Source organism: Dama dama, chromosome 15 (assembly GCF_033118175.1).
Source record: "Dama dama isolate Ldn47 chromosome 15, ASM3311817v1, whole genome shotgun sequence".
Lineage (NCBI taxonomy): Eukaryota > Metazoa > Chordata > Mammalia > Artiodactyla > Cervidae > Dama > Dama dama.
Window position 1 is genome coordinate 16,483,065 of NC_083695.1, and position 16,462 is coordinate 16,499,526.

Below are 16,462 nucleotides of genomic sequence, written 5' to 3' on the forward strand. Positions count from 1 at the left end.
CATCCAACCATCTCATCCTCTGTCATCCCCTTCTCCTTCTATCTTCAATCTTTCCCAGCATCAGGGTCTTTTCCAGTGAGTCAGTTCTTTGCATCAGGTGCCCAAAGTATTGGAGTTTCAGCTTCAGCATCAGTCCTTCCAATGAACACCCAGGACTGATCTCCTTTAGGATGGACTGGTTGGATCTCCTTGTAGTCCAAGGGACTCTCAGGAGTCTTTTCCAACACCACAGTTCAAAAGCATCAATTCTTCAGTGCTCAGCTTTCTTTATAGTCCAACTCTCACATCCATACATGACCAATGGAAAAACCATAGCCTTAACTAGATGGACCTTTGTTGGCAAAGTAAAGTCTCTGCTTTTTAATATGCTGTCTAGGTTAGTCATAACTTTTCTTCCAAGGAGTAAGCGTCTTTTAATTTCATGGCTGCAGTCACTGTCTTCAGTGATTTTGGAGACCAAAAAAATAGAGTCAGCCACTGTTTCCACTGTTTCCCCATTTATCTGCCATGAAGTGGTGGGACCAGCTGCCGTGATCTTAGTTTTCTGAATGTTGAGCTTTAAGCCAACTTTTTCACTCTCTTCTTTCACTTTCATCAAGAGGCTCTTTAGTTCTTCTTCACTTTCTGCCACAAGGGTGGTGTCATCTGCATATCTGAGGTTATTGATATTTCTCCTTGCAATCTTGATTCCAGCTTGTGCTTCATCCAGCCCAGCGTTTCTCATGATGTACTCTGCATATAAGTTAAATAAGCAGGGTGACAATATACAGCCTTTACGAACTTCTTTTCCTATTTGGAACCAGTCTGTTCTAACTTGCTTCCTGACCTTCATACAGATTTCTCAAGAGGCAGGTCAGGTGATCTGATATTCCCATCTCTTTTGGAATTTTCCACAGTGTATTGTGATCCACGCAGTAAAAGGCTTTGGCATGGTCAATAAAGCAGAAATAGATGTTTTTCTGGAACTCTTGTTTTTTTGATGATCCAGCAGATGTTGGCAATTTGATTTCTGGTTCCTCTGCCTTTTCTAAATCCAGCTTGAACATCTGGAAGTTCACAGTTCATGTATTGCTAAAGCCTGGCTTGGAGAATTTTGAGTATTACTTTACTAGATTAAAGGTATCTGTAAAACATCTATGGCAAACATGATGCCTTATGAGAATTGAATTGCATTCATTCAGTGAGATGTTCTCTACTACCTTTTTTATTGCATATTGCATTGCAGGCCATAAACAGTCCCTTATTGAGACAAGAACTGTAAATGTAGAAGTGGTGTAAAGAAAAGGACAAAATGTGGATGAATCAATGGGTAGAAAATCCAAGAGGATCTACAGATTCTCTGGACTAAGAGAGCTCAGTGAGGTTGCTGAGTGCTCAGTCCACAGACTCCAGCCACGGCCCCCAGTGGCCTGTGAGCTGATTAGATTGTTTTTTCTGTTAGATGGCTGCTCATATTCTTTGTCCACTATTTGTTAGGTTTTTACCTCATAATTATTCAGTGATAGGAATTTATATATTCTGGATAGTATCCTCTGTCAGCCATAAGTACTGCAAAAATCTTCTCCAAGTCTGTGGCAGATCCTGTTATTTTGTTTAAGATGTATTCTGTCAAACATACTTTTTAATTTTGATTTTTCAAACTGTGGCCCTGGGATAATATTTTAGAAAGGGGTCTTTAATAATCAGCTCATAAACATATGAAAAGATGTGTGCCCTCTCTAGTAAACAGGGAAAAGAAAATTAAAACACTAAGAGGCTATTTCATACCTGTCTGGTGGGCAAAATGTCAAAATTTGATGCTATCAGGGGATGGAGAGAATTTTGAGCACTGTGAATGCTGCCCTTGTGCGTGGGGTGACGCTGGGAACAGCCTTCAAAGATCAGCTTGCTGAATAGCATAAATCTGTGACTAGGAGTCGTCTGTGGGCAAGTGATGCAGAGAAACTTTCTCACATATGCAAAGACAATGTCCACGACTGCATTATTCCTCACAGAGAGATTGACTGTCAGCAGAGAGGGATTGGGTGTGGTGTGTTCCTCCAGGGGAAAGCTGTGCAGTAGTGGGCATGAAGGAAGCAGAGCCATGTGTATCAAAGCAGGAACATTCCCAAAAGTGGAGAAAGCAAGCCACAGTGCAGTGTCAGCCATACACAAAACAGTACTCCATTCCATCTGCGAAGTGGCTCAGACTGTAGAGAATCTGCCTGCAATGTGGGAGACCTGGGTTTGATCCCTGGGTCGGAAAGATCCCCAGGAGAAGGAAATGGCAACCCTCTCCAGTATTCTTGCCTGGAGAATCCCATGCACAGAGGAGCCTGGTAGGTTACAGTCCACGGAGTCACAAAGAGTCGGACACAACTGAGCAACTCACACACACACATGTGGTTTATTGAAGATGTTCTGAGGAATACTGATGAACCAAACTTAGGGTAGTGTTACCATTGGCAAAGATGGGATTTGAGGTAGGAAAGATGTACCAGGACTTTAACTATTATATGTCGAGTTTTATTTCATTTAAAAAATCTTAGTCAGGTACCAGTGTTGCAAAGTATTAAGATTTGAAAAAGTGGAGTGGATGGTGCTTAGGTGCTTGTATAACATCTTCTAGATTTTATGTTTGTGATATCTTGCACACATAACTATGATGATGGTGGTGGTGACGACCCGGAAAAAGCAGGCCTGCTGCCTCTCCCCAATAGGCCACAGGATACTTACTACCACGCCTGAGTTGATCATGGTGCAAGACTTGATCCTTAGCTTTGCTAATTTGTTTTTCACAACAAACTGTGGAAAATTCTTAAAGAAAATTCTTAAAGAGATGGGAATACCAGACTACCTGACCTGCCTCCTGAGAAATCTGTATGCAGGTCAAGAAGCAACATAAGAACTGGACATGGAACAACAGACTGGTTCCAAATTGGGAAAGGAGTACATCAAGGCCCTATATTGTCACCCTGCTTATTTAACTTATATGCAGAGTACATCATGTGAAATCCCGGGGTGGATGAAGCACAAGCTGGAATCAAGTTTGCCAGGAGAAATACCAGTAACCTCAGATATGCAGATGACAACACCCTTATGGCAGAAAGTGAAGAAGAACTAAAGAGCCTCTTGAGGAAAGTGAAAGAGGAGAGTGAAAAAGCTGGCTTAAAGCTCAACATTAAAAAAACTAAGATTATGGCATCCAGTCCCGTCACTTCATGGCAAATAGATGGGGAAACAGTGGCTGACTTTACTTTTTTGCGCTCCAAAATCACTGAAGACAGTGACTGCAGCCATGGAATTAAAAAACGCTTGCTCCTTGGAAGAAAAGCTATGACCTACCTAGACAGCATATTAAAAAGCAGAGACATTACTTTGCCAACAAAGGTCCATCTAGTCAAGGCTGTGGTTTTTCCAGTAGTCATGTATGGATGTGAGAATTGGAATATGAAGAAAACTGAGTGCTGAAGAATTGATGCTTCTGAACTGTGGTGTTGGAGAAGACTCTTGAGAGTCCCTTGGACTGCAAAGGGATCCAGCCAGTCCATCCTGAAGGAAATGAGCCCTAAGTATTCTTGGGAAGGACTGATGCTGAAGCTGAAACTCCAATACTTTGGCCACCTGATGTGAAGAACTGACTCACTGGAAAAGACCCTGATGCTGCGAAAGATTGAAGGTAGGAGGAGAAGGGAACACCAGAGGATGAGATGGTTGGATGGCATCACCAACTCGATGGACATGAGTTTGAATAAGTTCTGGGAGTTGGTGATGGACAGGGAGGCCTGGCATGCTGCAGTCCATGGTGTCGCCGAGTTGGACATGACTGAGTGACTGAACTGAACTGAATTTGTTTTTGCTTTTTTATTTTTCTCCCCATGCTTTGCTTTGTTTTGTTGTCAGCAAATCAAAGCTAGATTTGTCTCTCAGGGGCAGACTCGAGTTAAAATCACAGACGGAATAAATCCAAAATTTATATCTAAAATTTATTTAGGCCAATAATTTCTAAAGAGAAATACACATGACAGCAACCAGAACCTTGAAATACTGTGAATGATCCTGGTATTTCCCCTCCAGGTATTTCATGGGAAGCTGAGACCCAGCCAGAAGGCCCACTGTGGACAAGTAGCAGGAATCCACTCCCAGGGAGACTGACAGCCAGGGTCCCCATTGGCCGGAAGTTTGCCCCTACGTGGGACCCTAGGGCACAATTAGAGCGGGCTGGTGTTGAATGTTTACAGTAGTGGGGTCTTCACAGCGCTCCCTGGGGACCCTGCTGGTGTCAGAGAGGGGTTGAGCCCCACGTGCTTGGTAACAAGAAGATGCCTGGGTAGATGCCTGTTGATACATAGCAGCCAAGTGCATATGATAAGCCTTGTTAGGATGACAGCAACCTTCCCAGTATCCAGAGTCCTTCTTTGTTACCTGATTGTCCCATTAACCATGCGACATTGTGAGGGCTGGTTTCACAGATGAAGAGGGATGCAGTGCCTCAGATCACTCAGTTACCAAGGTTACCACAGGCCAGACCATCAGTGGGGCTGGGAGGTAGGTTGAGGGCATGGAGTAGACAGCATATTTCTGTACCCCTCTCCACACCATGGGGCAGCCTTCCATGTTATTAAACAGAGCCCCTAGCTTCCCAGTCTGAGGACATGTGGTGTTTGAATATTTCATCAGTGTCTCGACCAAACCTACGTATAACATTTGCATCAGAGACAAGCCTCCCCAGAGACAGGTTCCTTCTGCATCCTGAGGGCCCAGGTGCTCAGCGCACTAGACATCAGCTGACTGAGAGATCAGATACGATGGCCGTCTGGTCTCACAGAGATTTAAAGCTCAACAAGATATTTTTAAAAATCATTGCGTGTCCAGTTTTTTAAAGTCCCCATTTTACTGGACAGGAGATTATCAGAATGACCCATGGAAACTCAAGTGAACTTGACCCAAAGGTCCCCTCCACATCACACTGCCTCAGCTGCGTCGTCTGGGAGGGAGAACAGAATTGACTGCAGACTCTTCATGCTGCTGATGCCAAATAAGCCCCGGCTTCTACTCAGCTCTCAGAGAAGCTCCAGGATGAAGGTGCCCCCGACAGCTAGCCCCCTACTGGGTTTCTATATCAGGCAGGCGTTCTTTCACCAGCTCTGAAGCAGAGAAGACTGCTTGGCAGCAACAGAGCTCTTTACGTGCAAGATTTATTCTGTTTCTTTTTAAAGAAATTCTTCAACCAACCCCTCCTTTTTCTTGGCTCCGTGTGAAGACTTAGGATCTGAATTCATATACATACATATAACACTCTTAAACTCACAAGGTATGAGTTATTTCTCAGGTTTTACTTGTCATCCCTTTTTATCTTAGAAATAGGATATACCTCTTAAATTGCCTAATTGCCAATTCCTAGCAAAACTTGGTGCCTTATGACTGAAGAGGAATTTTAATAAAATGTGAATGCTGCATTCTGAAAAATGTGTCCAAAGCCCCTTGAGAATTCCTAATGCTACTGGAAGATGAGGCTTCCTGCAGAGAGACAGAAAACTAGGGAATAGGACATGGCTGCCTCGGCTGAGTTTCCTATGATCTGAGCCTGAAGAATGCTCCCTTCTCTCATCTTGATTTTTCACGTGGCTGCACCAGACAGAGCTCAGCAAATCAGCTCAGCACAGCGCCCCCTCAGTTGTGTGCATGGGGTCTGATTGCAGAGAGTATTGGCTCCATCCTGGGATTCTTATTTCATTAGCATTGCAGATTGGGTTCTTGGGAATGACATTTGTTGGTCATTTGTGTACACTTGAACCTTGCAGATTCTTACTTCCTTAATCTAACAATCGACAAATTCTTAAAACTGAAAAAAAAAAAAAAAACCCTAGCCAATCAATTTACTTGTCATTAATTCCAGAATGCATTCTTTTCCCCAACAGCGACTGGTATATTATGTCGTTTTCTTATAGTTAATTAAAATCCAGTTATCCGTATAACTAAAATAAACAGAAGAAGCCCATTTTGTGATCTGACCTAATTGCTTTTTAATTGTACTGCTTTTCTTGCTCATTTTCAAAATCTCTGAAATAGTTTTCCCAGTCCTGAGGGAACATCTGTATCAACCACTTTCCTTTAAGGCGCTGCTGAGCTCCAAATATATTAATCTTTCTCCTTTTCCTACTCATTTCTCATCATTAAGATGAATAGTTTTAATTCTGGGAGCAGATCACTTGCAGCTGTGGTCAATTACATTAAAAGCTAAAGAGTAAAACAAGTTCTTCAAAAAGCATTTGTTTGGCTGCGCTGGGGTCTTTGTTGTGGCATGAGAACTCTTAGTTGCAGCCTGTGGGATCTAGTGCCCTGACCTGGGGTTGAATCCAGACTCCCTGCGTTGAGAGCACTTAGCCACTGCACCACCAGGAAAGTCCCGAGAGTAAAACAAACTCTTGAAATACCTTCTTTGATACCAGTGCAGGGATCCCAGATGGTGAGCACAGTGTGGAGGGACCCCGTCCCTGGTGGCTGACTGATGGTCCCCACCCTACTGCAGGCAAGATCAGCGCTGTCTCCGCCTCGGGCCAAGAGCTGCTTCCAGAGGCCAAAGAGGCTTTAGCTGTCTGTCCTCACCCCTTTTCCCAGCTAGCATCAGCAGTAGCACCAGCCTGATAACTCCCTGAATGCCCTCATGCCACAGTTCGTTCGCAGCAGTCCTCAAGAGCTATAAGCCTGCCCAGGGGTCTTGTTCTCTCAGGATTCTCTGGAGCACTGCCTCTCTGCCGGCATGTTCTTCAAGGTCATGGAGCTTTCGAGGGACTTACATACCGTGTCCCTTATGTTGTACCTGCTGAGCCGACCTCCTTTTGCTGGTCCTTTCTGTTGCCTACTGGGTGATGGCTCAGCATCTCCAGCCCAGGGTTCTAGAGTCCTGTGTTCTGAAACAGCTGTTCTGAGCCCTCAACGGCCTTGCGTCTGTCTGCAGGGAACAGACTTGGGAAGTACCTGTTGCAATCTGCCCACAATTTGCAGGAACTTCATTCAGCCTGGTCCCAGGTTCTTTCAGTGCTGCCTGAAGTGGAAGGGGAGCTGATGGGCTCAAAGGCCCAACCTTCCTTCCCTCGCCCACAGCAGCCTGCAGCACTGGGCACCTAGGATGACATGGTCTGGCAAGGTGAGGGGTGTGTGTCCTGCGATCCAGGACCAGGGTAGAGCCAGATACCAAATACAGCTCGGCTAAGAATCCCAGCGATCCACATGCTTGCTGCAGGCAAAGTAGGAGAGAAGAAAGGAGCAGCATCACACAGCTGAGTCCACCCCCACAAGTAACCGCTGTGAATTGTGAAAAGCACATCTATAGAGGTGTATCAGCATGTACGACTAAATGGGAATTCACTGTTTTGAAACACATTTTTTTTTAACACATTAGAAAGATGTTCTCAGTATGTTACTTTTTGCTGAAATCTTTCATCTTTTAAATTGTTGCTCTGGTTGTGTTTTTCTGTTTCCTGATGTACCATTGTCACTGCATCTCAGAATAGGCCAGTGCCTCCTACAAACGGCAGGTTCACCTCGAGTGCTGTCCTGCAGGGCCAGCTGCCCATGCTGTCAGGGGGCTCGCTGGGGTTGGTCCCAGCTCATGATTCAGGTCACTCTTTCTTTTCTGCAGGTGTCAGCGAAAGCAGTGGCGGGTAGATCTGCCAGCCACCAGCGTGGTCATCACATTTCACAATGAAGCCAGGTCAGCTTTGCTGAGGACAGTGGTCAGGTGAGGCCCACAGCTGCCACCCATTCCCATCCACTGCAGCTTAGAGGGGCATCCCCAGCAGGGATGCAGAACAAGGGCCAGTGCCCAGCGTAGCCAGGCAAGGGCTGTCTGGGGGAGCAGACAGGTCCCCTGACTGCAGCACAGGAGGGGCTGATGGCTCCTCCATCCAGGACTGGAGCCAGGGGATGAGAGTTTCCCACCCCCGTCACACCCCTGAAAGGCCTGCAACTGTATCTTTCTGCCTTTCCTCAGTGTCCTTAAGAAAAGCCCGCCCCACCTGATAAAAGAAATCATCTTGGTGGATGACTACAGCAATGACCGTAAGTAGAGACCAATCCCCACCCCCACCCCTCCTTCTGGCCCTTCTCCTGGGCACCAGCCTTTCTGGGCTGTGGGTGCTAAGGACAAGTTTCAAGAAAAGGCCTCAAGAAGTGGGAGCGGCAAAAAGAGGGCCTCTCTGATGCCCCAAGGGGCTCATCAGCCCCTAGGTAATGAAGAATCACCATCCCTGCCCCCCAAGCCCTTCGTAAACTTGAGGTTCAAAAGCTTTGCTTCTTTTCTTTTCCCAGCTGAAGATGGGGCTCTCTTGGGGAAAATTGAAAAAGTACGTGTACTCCGAAATGATCGGCGAGAAGGTAAGACTTCTCTTAATTCAGTACCAAAACAGCTGAATTCTGATTTTTCCTGAACCCAGTAATAATGTGAAGAAATGTTTCAGCTACAGGAACAATTAACTGTCTAGTCTTCTGTCTGCCTCCCTCCAGCACAGCCTCTTGGGAGCCTCTCCCAGCAAACATAGGAAGGACATTAAAAGCTTACCTAATTGAAATTGTGCACTAGGGCTAGAGTTCAAATTACATTGTTATTTATGTATTTAGAAAACTGGCTTCTCTCTTTCAGAACCTAGGAAATCTTATCAAGTCCCTTGAGTACTAGAATTAAGAAGAAAAACAAGAGATTTAGTAATGAGAACTTTAAATGACTCCATGCTTCAGGCATCTGATAAAATAACTGGGATTCAAGTTTGACAGCCTGCCCAAGGTGAACCATCCAAGAAGGGGAAAGAGCACTGTAATTACATGCTTATTGGATTTGCAAATGCCAGCCTTGAAACCTGCTGTCAGTCTTGTCTTTGCTGGAGCTGGGCTCATCGAGTCCACGTTTTTGACAGTTATAAGGGAGACTCCAGAGGGGAAAGCATTACTTTGAAGTGTCTGGAAAGGAAACTGAAATCACAGTGTAATTAACATCCAGTGCATCCATGCTGGTAGAGAGCTGATGGCTGGATTCTTGGCTCTTCCACGGTCCAGAGAATCTTTCTGTAGGGAAAACGGCAAAGCTTTGAAATGTGTGCTGTTTTTGCTGTTGGAGGAAGGCTGTTGATCCTGGAGTAGTGGCTTTGCCCTTTGATCAGTGAACATTGTTTCATCTGGTCCCCTGTGTGCTCCAGCTGGAGTCAGCTTTTCTTAGCAAGAGTCTAATCAGCCAATAAAGTGGGGGAGCCTGTTAGGGAGATGTCGTCAACATCATATTTTACCCAACGAGGATCACCAATCCAGATGTTTGGGATGGATAAACAATGGGGTCAGCCTTGCCCCTAAGCAAACTGTTTGTTGGACTTACATCTGTCCCCTGAGCTTAGATTAAACCAAAATCTTGTACTGTACTTGCCCCAAAAGAAGTTACATAATAACTTGTTGAATTCAAAACCAAAGTGTCCTCTAGCACAGGGTAAAAAAGAAGATGAGGAGGAAAAAAAAAGAAAAGAAATTATCTTTCATGTTGGCCATTGTAACTGGCAAACCGCATGCTAGCCTTATCAGAGAGTGCCTTTAACCTGCTTAGAAATCAAAAGCAGTGTTTCTAAAAGAAACTTGCCATTTGCTTTAAGTTAGGCTGCTCCTGTGGAGGAGAACCCACATTGTTTTGGGAAGGAATGAAGAGGAGCAGCTGTGGGAAGCCAGATTGTGGTAGACCTATGTGGAACACATGAGGAATGAGATAGTTGAGTCAAAAAATACACACACAAATGTGTGTGTGCCTGTGTGTATGTATCCCATATAGTTAAACACATACAGAAGTGCTCATAGCAATGCTGCTAGATGACAGAGCAAGCCAATTGTTTAAGATCTTATAGTGAAGGAGCAGCCTTGGGGTCATTTAGTGCTGGGAGTTAATTGTGCCAGCGTTCCTTACCTGGCTATTGATTATAATCACCTAGGGAACCTATATGAAGACCATTCCTTGATGCTACCCACAATTGAATTAGAATTTTTAGATGTCTAGGGGTGGGGCCTAGACATCTGTGTTTTGATAACACTGATGTACTTTGAAAGTTTGAAAACCTAGTTGTTGTACAGATGGAAACATTGACGTTGAAAGAAGTTAAGTGGCTTTTTCAAGATCATCCAGCTATTTAATGACAGTGGTGGGGCCAAAACCATGTTCATAAGCCAAGTTCTCAACGTGTCCCATGTGCTTTTTGCTCCTTTGTTCCTATTGTCCTGCCTGATTGTTTTTTTCCAGGTTATTGATATATAATTGACATAAAATATTGTATTCATTTGAGGTATACAATATAGTGATTTGATATATGTATATATTGTGAAGTGATCACCACAGTAAGCTTAGTTAACACCCATCACCTCACACAGCTACAAGTTCTTTTTCTTGTGATGAGAACTTTCAGGATCTACTCTCTTAGCAACTTTCAAATATACAATACATATTATTAACTATGGTCACCACGCTGTACATCACATGCCCAGAACTTTTATCTCATTAACTGGAAATTTGTACTTTGTGACCACATTCACCCATCCCCCCTCCCTCTAGCAGCCATCAGTCTGTTCGCTTTATCTTTGAGTTACTTTTTTTAGATTCCCATATTAGGGAGCTCACAGAGTATTTGTCTTTTTCTCTGTTTGACTTATTTCATGTAGCATTATGCCCTTAAGATCCATCCATATTGTTGCTGCAAATGGCAGTGTGAGTGACATTTTCTTCATCCATTCATCTATCAGTGGACATTTCATTTGCTTCAGTGTCTTGGCTATTGTAAATAATGCTGCAGTAAACATGGGGATGCATATAGTGATTTTTATTTTCTTGGAATTGCTAGATTATATGGTAATTCTACTTTTAATTTTTGAAGACTGTCCATACTGTTTCCCCCAGTGAATACACATATTTACATTCCAACAAACAGTGCACAAGGGTTTCCTTTTCTCCACATCCTTACCAACACTTAATATCTCTTGTCTTTTTGATGACAGACATTCTGTGAAGTGTTGGTGTTTTGGTTTGAATCCCCTGATGATTATGAGTATAATTATGATTATATAATCACATAATTATATGATAAAATTGTATGATTATATGATATGAATATCATATCATATTTTATCAATTTTATGAATATCATAAAATATATATCATATAATTATATGATATGAGTTATATGATTATATGATAAAAATGTGATTACAATTATATAATTATGATTATAATCCCCTTTTTCTTGAGCACCTTTTCATGTACCTGTTGTCCATTTATATATCTTCATTGGAAAAATGTCTTTTCAATTCCTCTGCCCATTTTTAATCTCAGATTATTTTGTTTTTGTTTTCGCTATTGAGTTGTATGAGTTCTTTATATATTTTGGACTAATATATTTTGAACTAATCTCTTGTCAGTTATGTGATTTCCAAATACTTTTTCTCTTTCTATAGATTGCCTTCTCATTTTATGAATAGTTTGTATGTGTGTGTGTGTGTGCGCACTCTGCGGAAGCTTTTTAGTTTGATGTAATTCCATTGTTTATTTTTGCTTTTGCTGCCTTTGCTTTGGTGTCAAATTTTAAAAAAAAAGATTATTGCCACCACTAATGTTAAGAAGCTTACCTATATTTTCTTCTAAAAGTTTTGTGGGTTCAAGTCTTAATTTTCAGATCTTTAATCCATTTTGAGTTGATTTTTGTGTCTGATGTAAGGTAGGGGTCCAGTTTCTTTCTTTTGCATGTGGCTGTCCAGTTTCCCAACACTGTTTATTAAAGAGATTATCCTTCCCCATATGTATTCTTAGTTCCTTTGTTGTAACTTAATAGCCACATGTGTATCTGTTTATTTCTGGGCTCTCCATTCTGTCTCATTGACCCATAAACCTATTTCTATGCCAAGGCCATACTGTTTTGATTACTATAGCTTGGTAATGTAGTTTGAAGTAATTTTTGTTTATTTCCGTGTTCCATATTCATATTTTTTGTAGCTTTTTAGCTATACACTTCTTATAGTGGTTGCTCTGAGTGTTACAACATACATTTTTAACTAGTAACAGTCTATTTAGAGTCAATTACAACTTTATGTAAAACCTTGCAACAATTAATTCCATTTCTATCCCTTGTCCTGTATATTGTTGTTGTCGTATATTTTCCTTCATTTGTTGTTATGATATGGTTTAAACCCCAAAATACAGTGTTAAAACGTTTGCTTTAAATAATGTTATCTTATAAAGAAATAAGAACATGTAAATAGACTGTAAAATTTATCCTCGTATTTTTTGTTTCTAGTATCTTCATTTCTTTCCATAGATTCAGCTTTCTGTCTAATGTCATTTCCCTTCAGCCCAGAGAACCTTTAAAGCTTCATTTTTCTTGTAGGCAATAAAATCTCTCAATTTCTATTTGTCTGAAAAGTCTTTCTTTTCCCTTTATGTGAAGAGTGTGTTCTCTGCGTAGAATCCTGAGCTGACTGTTAGTTTTCTTCCAGCACTGTGAACACGCCACCCCAGTGCCTCTGGCCTCTGTCTCTCTGTCCACATGTAGGCGTCTGTGTCGCTGATCCCTCATCTGCTGTAGGCTGTTTCTGCTCGCTGATTTCCAGACTGTCTCTTTATCTTTGGTTTTTAGCAGTTTGACTGTGACCTGGTTATATTTGATTTACCTTTCATTTATCCTGCTCCAGATTTGCTGATCCCTTTGAATTTGTAAGTTGAAGTTTTCACTGAATTTGGGAAATCTTTGGCCTTCTATTTCTTCACGTGTTGTTTTATGCCTCATTCTTGGCCTCTTAAGTGCACATATGTTATACCACTTGATACTGTCCATAGGTTGCTTCAGCTTTTTTTCTCTTTCAGTATTTTTCTCTGTATTTACCAGGTAGATCAGTTTTTATTGATCCATTTTCAAATTCACTGATATCTTTAATCTACTATTCAGCCCAGTCAGTCAATTTTTTATTTCAGATAATTGCAGTTTTCAGTCCTAGAATATCCACTTAATTCTTGTAGTTTTCATTTCTCTGCTGAGATTCCCCATGTTTGTTCATTCCAATCATCATTTCCTTGGAGTTCTTGGATATAGTTATTATGATAGCATCTTTAAAATCCTCTGTTGATTTCAACATGTGAATCATCTCAGGATGAGTTTCTATTGGCATTTTTTCTCTTGGGTATGGAATATATTTTTATCTTCTCATGTCTGCTAATTTTTTTACTTTATGTTGAAAATGGTGAATGGTATGTTGTAGAGACATTGGATTCTGTTATCTTTCTCTAGAGTGTTGATCTTTGTTATATATGGTTAATTAAATGACTAGTTTATGACCTTGAATTTGTGTAGGTTTGTCTTTATATTTCACTAGGATGAGTATATCTTAGGTGAAACCCTTATTCTTGAGACATAGTCTGTATTCCTAATGTGTCTCTGCTGGAGTTTCTGTAGAAATGAGATGTTTACCAAACCCTTCTAACTTGGCAGAACTCGAGTGCCAAAACTTGATTCCAGCAGAAATCTTCGTTCTTTCTGTCTTCTAATTGTTTATCATCATGGGCTCTTCAGGGTCTCCTCTGTGCCTGCAGGTCAGGAGTCAGCCAGGGATTTCAGGGCAGTTATCACCAGATTTGGGATACACCAGATCCCTCCCAGGATCTCCTTCTTCTATTTCAGCCACTCTAGAAACCCCAGACTCTACTCTCTGATACTTCAGCCCCAAACAGTGGATCAGAGAGTAACACTGGGGGGAAATCCCATGTATAGAGAGCTTTCACCCTCTGATTTTATTATTATTATTGTTTGGCTGCCTAGTCTTCACTGTGGTCCTTGGGCTTTCTCTAGTTACGGCTCGCAGGAGCTCCTCTCTAGGCTCAGCACGTGCACTTGTCCTGCTGGGTCGCATGGACTTGGTTGTCCCCACCATGTGGGATCTTACTTCCCCGTCAGGAATCAAACCCAGATCCCCTGCACTGGAAGGTGGATTCTTAACCATTGCACCACCAGGGAAATCCCTGATTTTCTTCATTTAGGGGTTGAGTGCTCTCTGGTTTCTGCCTGCCCTTGGCTACTCTACCCCTTTCCCAAATTGGATTTTCCATTTTGCTCAGAGCTTGTACTTGTTCCCTGGAACATGGTTTGCCTATTACAGACCACTTCGTAATACAAGACCGAGAAATTGTTTGCCCGTTCTTCCTGCTCTAGCATGCACCTCTTTAAGAATCATTGAAAACGCTTTTTGACTACTGTACTCTATAAAGAACATACAACACTGTACTGTCCTCTCTGGTTGTGAATATTCTCATCATCTCCATGTATAAAGCCCAGCATAAGCTAGTTATGACCACACCATCCAGTGATAAATATACTATTTATGAGAAGACTTTGTGTGATAATAAAAGGTATATATTATTAACAGATCACAAGTATATAAATTTTTTAATGTGACCAAATAGTATAACTAATTTTGTGTAAAAGTCAAACAACTGGGCTTTATCATTTATGTAAATTTGGCCTGTGATAAGTCTTTGAAGACAAAGACATTCACAACACTATTATCATGAAATTATTGCCATTAAAATTGGCCCCGTTAGCCCTTGAAGTGTCTGGGTGACACATTCCTTACCCTGGTTAATTAGAAAACTCTGCTGCCATGAAAGTAGTTTCAGAAGTTACACATTTCAGTTGCTTGGTAAAGACTTCAACTATGCAGAAGCCTTCCTCAGAAGGCAGTTTTTCAAGTTGTTTTCTCAGTCGTCCAGTGAGCTTAAAGAAAAACAAAGTCCTTACCGGGGAACCTCAGGGCAGTCCTGATCCTCCGCAAACGTCGGTGATGGAGTCTGCGCCAGAGGGAGGGCCGCGCGCGGAGGCGCAGGTGCCGGGCGCCGCGGCTTCTCCCTGACCTGCTCTTGCTGCCGCTGCACAGGCCTGATGCGGTCGCGGGTGCGGGGGGCCGACGCGGCGCAGGCCAAGGTCCTGACCTTCCTGGACAGCCACTGCGAGTGCAACGAGCGCTGGCTGGAGCCCCTCCTAGAGAGGGTGGCCGAGGTGAGCGTGCGGGCGGGGCCGGGCCTCTGGGGCGAGTTTGTCCACTGTGGGAATCTGTCAGTCGGGGAAAACCGCCTGGCAGGTACAGGGGAGGGTGAGCCGAGGCTGCTGAGAGCCTGGGTCGTCTCAGACAGCCCTCCCTCGGAGGCTCTTCCTTTCCTGCCCGAAGCTTTGCTCCGGTTCTGAGCTCAGAGCAGCTAGGGCGTTGAGGACAGAGCCCGCAGGGCCCCCTGCCTGGACTTGCCGCCCTGAGAACAGGGCTGCGCCTGGTGGGCAGGGACGCATGAGGCCGTCCGGTGAGCGGGGACTGCACCTTTGCCTCCTAGAAACGCTATCTCTGTGTTATGTTCGGCCTCTTGTGATATCGCTGTTGCCATCTGCTTGTTTTATTGACTTTCTTTTCTTTCTACTAAGAAAGAGCTTATTTGAGACAATAAAGCAAATGTAATGAAAGTACTAGAGAAATATTAAAGGAACAAGTCATTCTTTTTGTACCATAGCCAGGAATGCGGATGAGCAGCAAATCATGAAACATGAAATAACTCAAATGAAATAACTCAAAAGACGTGTTATAATCCTCACTACATAGTCTCATGCTAATGCTTGCTGAGATGCTATCAGCCACTCTTAATTTCTTCTTTGGGGTTAATAAAAATTGACATTTGTTCTTGGCTGTTAGGGGAAAAAAAAAAAACAAAACCAGGAACAGTCCCAGGAGGTAGTTGTTCTCCACCAGTGAACATGTGCGGGGCCACCCCACGCCCCCTGGCACCTCCTCTGGGGCCGCGTGCTCTATGCCCCTGACCCCCAGCACAGCGCAGGGCGTGGGGTGGCAGGCGTTGGGGGCAAGGGTCTCCCTCTGGGCACTGACACTCAGGCCTCCCCCATGTAGGTCCTGGTTGGCCCTGACACCTGCTCTTGCCTCCCCTGCATTTCAGGACAGGACCCGTGTCGTGTCCCCCATCATTGATGTCATCAACATGGACAACTTTCAGTACGTGGGTGCATCTGCGGACTTAAAAGGCGGTAGGTGCTGCTTGGGGCCCAGCCTCTGTGCAGCTCAGCGCTGCTCTGTCTCGGGTCAGAGGGGCAGCGATAGCGCCTGCATGTGGCCCTGCAGGGTCCCCACCAAGAACGCCCCTGTGCTCAAACCGCAGGGCTCATAAGGGGACAGAAGCAGCCTGGCCTCCCTGAGACTGCAGCCACGGTTCCCATCCTTATCTGCTGGACTTACATTGCCACAGGGACGTGCGGCTTAGTGTACAGAGCCATCCCCATGGGAGCCGGTGGAGAGAGCCAGGCTGACGGGGTCTGTCCGCTACGCCCCACCAACCCCCCATAGCCTCCATCTCCTGCTGGAAACCCATCCGCCTGGCTCTCCCCTGATTTCTGGGCCCCAAGGCCTGCATGGCCCACCCCTCCTG

At 43.7% G+C, this 16,462-nt stretch overlaps 1 protein-coding gene across 1 annotated transcript in view; it reads left to right on the top strand.

Moving 5' to 3' along the window:
- The window catches only part of GALNT2 (polypeptide N-acetylgalactosaminyltransferase 2), a 176,732-nt gene that overhangs the window by 130,571 nt on the left and 29,699 nt on the right, over positions 1–16,462 (top strand). Inside the window, exons 4-8 of the mRNA XM_061161532.1 lie at positions 7,625–7,723; positions 7,976–8,043; positions 8,293–8,358; positions 14,917–15,038; positions 15,977–16,064. Coding sequence (XP_061017515.1) covers positions 7,625–7,723; positions 7,976–8,043; positions 8,293–8,358; positions 14,917–15,038; positions 15,977–16,064 — 443 coding nt within the window. The remainder of the gene's footprint in view (positions 1–7,624; positions 7,724–7,975; positions 8,044–8,292; positions 8,359–14,916; positions 15,039–15,976; positions 16,065–16,462) is intronic.